Consider the following 8,334-nt stretch of genomic DNA (forward strand, 5'->3'; position numbering starts at 1 on the left):
AAAGAATTAGCTGGGAGTGGTGGCAGGTGCCTTTAGTACCAGCTACTCAGGAGGCTGAGGTGGGAGGATGGCTTGAGCCAGGGAGGTGGAGGTTGCAGTGAGCTGAGATTGCAACACTGCACTGCAGCCTGGGTGACAGAGCTAGACCCTGTCTCAAAAAAATAAGATAAATAAATATCCCTTCTTATCTGTAGTACAATTTTTTGTTTTAAAGTTGATTTGTCTGACATTAGTATAACCATTTCAGCTTGCATAGTTGCTGTTTCCATGGTATATCTTTTTAAAAATTATTTTACTTTCATCATATTTACATGTTTGAATCTAAAGTGCATGTCCTGTAGACAGCATATTATTGGATCTTGATTTTAAAAAAACATCTGAAAATCTCTGCCTTTTTGTTTGTTTTGTTTTTGAGACAGGTTCTTGCTCTGTCACCTAGACTGGAATGCAGTAACACAATTATGGCTCACTGCAGCCTTGACCTTTCTGGGTTCAGGTGATCTTCCCACCTCAGCCTCCTGAGTAGCTGGGACTACAGATGCACACTACCATGCCCAGCTAATTTTTGTATTTTTTGTAGAGATAGGGTTTTGCCATGTTGCCCAGGATGGTCTTGAACTCCTGGGCTCAAGTGATCCACCTCCCTCAGCCTCTCAAAGTTCTGGAATTACAGGTGTGAGTCACTGCACCTAGCCATCTTTGCCTTTTGATTGGGGTTTTTAATCCATTCACATTTAATGTTATTAATATGGCTGGATTTACCTTAGCCTTTTTTTTTCTATGTCTCATGTAGTTTTTGATTTCCTGTGTCTCCTTTATTGCCTTCTTTTGTATTAAGTGCGTATTTTCTAGTGTCACATTTTAATTCCTTTAATTATTCTTTGTTCATTTTTTTGAGACAGAGTCTCACTCTGTTGCCCAGGCTGGAGTGCAGTGGTGTGTTCTTGGCTCACTGTAACCCTCACCTCCCAGGCTCAAGTGATTCTTGTGCCTCAGCCTCCTGAGTAGCTGGGATTACAAGTGCCTGCCACCACGCCTGCTAATTTTTATATTTTTAGTAGAGACGGGGTTTCACCATGTTGGCCAGGCTGGTCTCAAACTCCTACTTTAAGTGATCCACCCACGTCAGCCCCTCAAAATGCTGGGATTACAGGTGTAAGCCACCACACCCGGCCATTTCCTTTAATTATTTTTTAATTATATTTTTTGATTTCTTTAGGGCTTATAATATACATCTTAATTTATCAGAATCTACTTCAAATTTATACCAACTTAATTCCAACGAGATATAGAAACTATACTCTGACATAGCTCTATCCCCCCTTCTTTTTTGTGCTATTATAGTATATATAATATACATATATGTAGCAAACTCAATACTCTATTTTTATAATTATTAATTTATGCACTTTTTTAAAAACAATTCTGAGAGAAGGGTGACAAGTACATGTTTATGGAGTTTGCTATATTAACCTTCTTATATATACTGATTCTTTTTTACTTCTCTTTGTGCTTTTGAGTTACCATATTGGTGTCATTTTTTACCTACCTTCTTTGTGCTGTTATTGTCAGATATATTACATTGTTATATGTTATAACCTAACAATACAATTATATACATATGAGTTTATGCAATTGCTTTTTAAATCAGTTAGGAGAAAGGAGAAGAAATACATTATTATACTGTCCTCTATAATTAGCCACATAATTACCTTTACCAGTATACTTTATTTGTGTGGATTTGAATTATTGTCTGGTATCACTTGCTTTCACCCTGAAGAACTTCCTTTAGTATTTTTCGTAAGGGGAGTCTGCAAGTAAGGAATTCTCTTAGGTTTTGTTTCATCTGGGCACGTCTTTATTTTGCTCTCATTTTTGAAAAGTAGAGTATAAGATTATTGGTTGAATTTTTTCTTTTAGCAAATTGAAATATGTTTTCCCACTGCTTTCTGGCCTCCATTATTTCTGGTGAGAAATCTTTTAGTCTTACTGGAATTTCTTTGTAAGTGATGAGTTGTTTGCTGTTTTCAAGTTTTATTTTTGTCTTTGATTTTAGTTTTGACTGTGGTTGTCTGGGTGTGGATCTCCTTGTGTTTATCCTACTCAAAGTTGGTGAGCTTAATTGGTGTTCCATACTTCTTTGAGGCTCTGTTCTTTTTTCTGCATTACTTTTTGTCTCTGTTCTTCAGATTGCATAACTGCTGTGTGTCTTCACATTTGCTGATTCATGCTTCTGTTAGCTCAAATCTACAGTTGATTCTTGGCAATAATTTTTCATTTCAGTGTTTTCACTTTTCCACTTCCTGGGGCATAAATTGCTCCACGGTATGATCCAGCTGCCATGGGTCTCTTGGCAGAGGCAGAGTGTTGCCAGTTTGTGAGCCTTCCTCTTACCCTCTCCTGGGCAGAACTTACAGAGCAGTTGTTGGGGAAGGACATGGAACTGCTCCTCACTGCTTGTCCCAACCTGCGTCTGTCCTGTGGAGCAGGAGCTCTGCGTATGCTGTGTGTCTGTATGTAATCCATGCTGCCATCCAGGTGCTTCTATCCAGCTGGTGCCACTACCAAGTGTGGGTCTTCTCCAACACACACCAGCGGAGGCTGGGATCTGCTGATGTTCGTTGGCTGTTGAATCTACCCAGCATAGGTCTTCTGTGCTAGAAGGCTGGAGAACATGGAAATTGTCAATGGGCAGCCAAGGCCATACAGAGCTACGTAGGAAAGAGGGACTGCACTGCCACCCACTGTCCTACTCCCTGTGTAGCAGGAGATGGGGTTTGGGGAACAGGCACCACCTGACTACTGCCAACTGCTTATCATAGGCCTTCTGCAGCACAAAGCTGTGAAAAATGAAATCTGCCAATGTTTACCAGCTGCCCAAAGCACCTGGAATAGGTGGGAGCTAGGGAGATGGGAATTGTCCCTTGGCTGTTGAAACAGTTTGTAAGACAGAGCTGTGGGGGAATGGGGCAGTCCCTAGCTTGTAGGCCTCAATCTTCCACTGTTCTTAGTGAGTTTTTATAGGTTTTGTTGAATAGATAGATGTGTCTCGACTTCTTCTAATCTCTTTGATTTGTCTTTAGAGACTTTAAGTGATTGTCTTTGCTAATTTTGACCAGCTTAAAAGATGTCTGTCTGGGAGAGAGGTTTCCCAAAATGACTCATATCATCATTCTAAGTCGGTTTTTTGACTACACAACAGGAGGATAAAGAGCAGAATTGGTTGTGTGTTGCTTAGTGGTGGGGACTCTGTTTGTGGGGTGGGAGGGGGAATCAGAGGTGTCTCCCAACTCATCTATCCTCATATCTAACCACATGGGTAAAGATAAATTTTTCTTATTCCTTACTGCAGTAGACTCAGTGTGTCTACTCTGTTTCCTGATAGTGAGGACGCCATGTCTTTAGTTTGCTCTTCACATTCCCTGGGTAGTCTATGTGTTTCATGCACTTGCTGCTGTGTCATAATAACAACAGGATGACTAAAGTCCTTACCTCTGTAGTTCATTGAATTTGTATCTGGACATGGGAACTGCTTCCTAGTCAATAACCTTCAAGTTCTTCAAAAGATGAAAATTGTCAATTTTAATTAAATATATTTAATATTATAAATTCAAATAGATATTGTTAGTAATAAAGAAATGATGTACTGAAAGACATTTTAAAAGATATCTCCTTCCTCTGTATGCCCCTAGACCCTCTATTGTGCTTGCCTTATACTTTTTTTTGCGACTGTCTTTTCTAAATAAACTGTAAGCTCTTCTTAGTAAGTAGCAGGCGAGGAACATGTTTTATTAAGTTTTGTATCTTCTCCACTGTGTCAATCATTGAAACTGTTTGATCGGTTCATTGAATTAAAATAAAACAAGCTATCCTAAAAACCCTATCATACTCTAATAAATGGGATCTCAAAAATTCAGCTGCATAAACTGTGGCATTGCTTTATTATTGCAAGGTTAATGAAATGGCTTGGCTGGACTTATACCACGAGCAGGCCTTGAATTCTCAAATTCTGTTTCTCTGATCCAAATGTGGCCTAGTCCCAACTGTGGTTTGGTGTCAGTTGACGGCTGTTGGCTGGTCTGTTTGGTTATATCAGTGAAGAAGGGGACAATGTTAGACCTTGTACTGCTGGTACTTGGTGATGTCACTGATGACAGGAAGCTTTCCTGTTGGTTGGTTAGTTTCATTGGCCTGATCTGGAGAGAGTGGACTGAGGATTACTGGGGCTATGAGGACTTGCTTTCCCTAGTATCATGGCCACTCCCTGTCTTTTTCCCCGTGCAGGAACTTGAGCTTGTTCCTCCCTGTACGGGAACTTGGGGGCCAATAGCATTATCTCTGATTTTCTTGTTCCCACTGGTTTTATTATTGGGAAATATTACTGTTTAAAATGTAAATGAAAAATTTACATTGTCACTCTGTTCACATCAGGAAAGCATTACTCCCATTTAGAGCTAGTTTTTTTAAATGGCATCTGCTAAAATGGGATCCTTTATAATCTCTTTCAGTGACCATATTATTTTCTCCAAACATTGGTGATAACTTTAATATGTGTGTGTGTGTTTGTTTAAAGGTGTTTGAAGTGGTGGAACGCGTAGAAGAGTTAAGAAGGAAGTGGCCAGTAGCGTGGGGGAAGTTAGATGATGGCAGTATTGGTGTGGTGACTCCATATGCTGATCAAGTGTTTAGAATACGTGCTGAACTTCGAAAAAAGAGATTATCTGATGTTAATGTAGAAAGGGTGCTAAATGTTCAAGGTAAGTATTAATTGAAATGAATTAAGTCATTCAAATGCTTAAATCTAAAGTGTGTTCACATTGGATTTTTAATGCTCAAGATCTCTTTTCTGAAGAAGCAATTATGTGCTCACTTCCTATCAAGTTCTTTAATGCCAAGTTTAGCAATTAAAGGTTGAACTCATTTACATGTTTATTAAATTTTTATATCCAAATAAAAGAAGTATTAACAAATGTACCTTTTCTTTGACCATAATTGTATAAATGCCACATAGCATGAGTATGCTGTGAATTACAGTCATAATAGCATATAACACATTCTGCTGTTATACTATATCTGAGGATGAATTTCTTCATAAAGATTTTTATCTATAGACTTTTCTAAGTTTATAGTTAACAGCAACTCTTTTAAATTATCTTCATGTAATTAATTGCTATAAAATTTGTGCTTTTAAATATATGAAGCAACACTAATATGTTAACTCTAAATGAAGCCTAATCCAATGTTAGGTTTTAGGATGATACCAGTAAGAGTAATACACAGCGGTCAGATTGTGGGGCAAGAAGTAGTTCCACTGTACTATGTGTTGTCCAGATTATACAGAATTTAGGTGAGCATTTTAGAAAGAACATTAGGAGCAAATCAGAAAGCACTCAGAGGAGACGTAGGGTAGTGAATGGTCTGGAAACTGCCATGTGAGTCAGGAATGGTTGAGAAAACTAGGATCGTTTGACCTAGAGAAGAGAAGACTAAGGACTGACGTCCACACTGTATTGAGATTTGTCATAGGGTAAGAGGATAGATACGTTACTATATAAAGCACGTCAGAGAAAATATAATACACCTAGACTTTCTGTAGACTTCCTTATGAAAGCAGCTGTGCCTGCCCTCATTGGCCAGAGACTAGGTGACTGCTTCAGCAAAGGGTCCTTGTATTGGGCAGAACCTGGGACTAGATAGTCTTTAAGGTTGGTTCCAGCAGTATCACTAAAAAAATTTTTTATGGTGGTAAAAGATATATAATGTGAAATTTACCATTTTAACCATTTTTATGAACGTTAAGTTCTGTGGCATTAAGTTCATTTACATTATTGTGCAACAGTCATCACCATTCATCTCCAGAACTTTATCTTTCCAAACTGAAACTGTATACGCATTAAATGACCCATTCCTCCTTCTCTCCTGGCAGTCACCCTTCTACATTCTTTCTCTACGAATTTGACTATTCTAGCTATCTCATATAAATGGAATTATATAGTATTTGTCCTTGTATGACTGGTTAATTTCACTTAGCATAATGCCTTCAAGGTTCGTTCATGTTGTAGGATGTCTCAGAGTTTCATGCCTTTAGGAGGCTGAATAAGCTATTGAATGTATATGCCACATTCTGTTAATCCATTCCTCTGTCCAGGGATACTTGCTTGTGTTGCTTCCACCTTTTGGCTGTTGTGAATAATCCTGCTATGAACAAGGATATACCAGTATCTGTTTGAGTGGCTCCTTTCAGTTCTTTTGAATATGTACGTAAGCATGGAATTACTGGATCGTATGGTAATTCTATGTTTAATTTTTTGAAGAACTGCCACATTGTTTTCCATAGCAGCTGTACCATTGTACATCCTCACCAGCAGTGCATAAGGGTTTCAGTTTCGCCACATCTTTGCCAATGTTTGTCATTTACAAATTACATTTTAAAAAATGCAATGCTTTTATTATGTCAGTGGTTCAGAATGACAATCTTAAGTCTTTTCTTAAAAATTTTCTTTGTAGGAAAGCAGTTCAGAGTTTTGTTTCTTAGCACAGTACGTACAAGACATACTTGTAAACATAAACAGACACCAATTAAAAAGAAAGAGCAACTTCTGGAAGATTCCACAGAGGACTTAGATTATGGTTTTTTATCTAACTACAAGCTTCTCAATACTGCCATCACAAGAGCACAATCCCTGGTTGCTGTGGTGGGTGATCCCATTGCTCTGTGCTCTATTGGAAGATGCAGGTAATTATGTGTTACTGATTGATACACTAAAGGGGAAATGTGACATGATTTGTATACCTATGTGTACATTCATATGACCTTCTGGATAATTAAAATCAGGTTTATTATAGCCTGATATCCAAAGGGAACACAAAAGCATATTACTTTGGATCTATTCATTGTATGCATAGTTGTGTATTCATTGAGCCATTATTCAAGAGATATTTCCTGAGTGCCTTCTAGCTTCTAAGCACTCTTCTAGTTGCCGAAGATACATCTGTGAACAAAATAGACAAAGATCTCTGCCTTTGTGGGGCTTACATTTTATTGGTGGGGCCTACTTTTTACTGATGAGGAGAGGAAGATTATAATAAACTAAATAGGAATATTATGTAGTATTTTACATGGTAAGTTGAATGGAAAAGAAATAAAACATTAAGGGGAATTGGGAGTGATGGGGACGGGACAGACTGGCTTGTGATTGTAAATACTGTGGTGAGAGCAGACCTCACTGAGAAGCTGACTTTGGAAATGAGGGAGTAAAGTATGAAGCTATCTGGGGTAGAAGTGCTCCAGGAAGAAGCAACAACTAGAGCAGGGATCCTGAGCTGGTTTCGTGTGTGTATATGTCTTTGATGGATATTAACTTTTGTATCCCTTAGTGCCTCACCTTCCCCGCTTCATTGTAATAATTTTTGATGAATTTCCTTCTGTAGTCTTGCTCTCTTAAGGTTTCTCAATGTAGATAATTCTTTGTATCTGGTTAATCCAGAAGATCTTAACATTAAGGTGGTTAGAAGTAGTCATTACTTGTCTTTCGATACCGTCGTTAGTATTCATTAGACTTTAGTTTTAAGGAACAATTTCTACCAAATGTGGTTAATATATCAACCTACACACAAAAATCTTTCTTTATACACTTGTGACTTATACCAGTTAATCGGAGTTTTAACTGTACGAAGCCAGTAATGGAAGATTTGGCCTTCTGAGTATTGAATAACTGTGTTAGCATTTAAAAAAAAAAAAGCACTTGAACAGATTTTTATAATATTCTTTTGTGAAAAAGAAAGAAATACACTAGGGATTACTTAAAATTTTATAAGTATGCTAGTACCTGTCATAGGAAGTTCAGAATAGTAAACAGAGATGTAGATAGTCCTGAATCTGCCTTGGGTAATTATTTCTTTTTGATATGTTAGAATTAAAGTAGACAAGACTATTAGGACATGGCACTCTTTAAATCAGGTTTTTTTCTTGCAATATAGATAATGACAGCACTTTATTATCTATTTTTGTGTTCTAGCAGGAAGAAAAATTCTATGAGAAGGGAGACTATTTGGGTTCTGTAAGAATAAATTCATGTATTAGAATGTAAGATCCCTCAAAAAGTTAATATCCTTTATAGGGGAAAGCTATCATCAAAGGAATCAAGTAGAGTTTTAATTTACAAAAAAAAATTTTTTTAAGAAAGTTTGAAGGGTCTGTGACTTATGTATCTATAAACAATTCTGTTGTAACATCTTTAATTTCATACTTTAAAAATATATTGCCAGGCGTTTGTAGTCTCTAATGACAAAAAATTGAGGGGGGAGAATATCTTTTTTTTTTTTTTTTTTTTT

The 8,334-nt window shown here is 37.4% G+C and overlaps 1 protein-coding gene across 1 annotated transcript in view; it reads left to right on the forward strand.

The window, feature by feature from the left end:
* The window catches only part of LOC108306452 (probable helicase with zinc finger domain), a 46,446-nt gene that overhangs the window by 24,563 nt on the left and 13,549 nt on the right, over nt 1-8,334 (forward strand). The window contains exons 9-10 of the mRNA XM_017531379.2: nt 4,574-4,757; nt 6,508-6,736. Coding sequence (XP_017386868.1) covers nt 4,574-4,757; nt 6,508-6,736 — 413 coding nt within the window. The remainder of the gene's footprint in view (nt 1-4,573; nt 4,758-6,507; nt 6,737-8,334) is intronic.

The sequence above is a fragment of the Cebus imitator genome, unplaced genomic scaffold (assembly GCF_001604975.1).
Source record: "Cebus imitator isolate Cc_AM_T3 unplaced genomic scaffold, Cebus_imitator-1.0 Scaffold72, whole genome shotgun sequence".
Lineage (NCBI taxonomy): Eukaryota > Metazoa > Chordata > Mammalia > Primates > Cebidae > Cebus > Cebus imitator.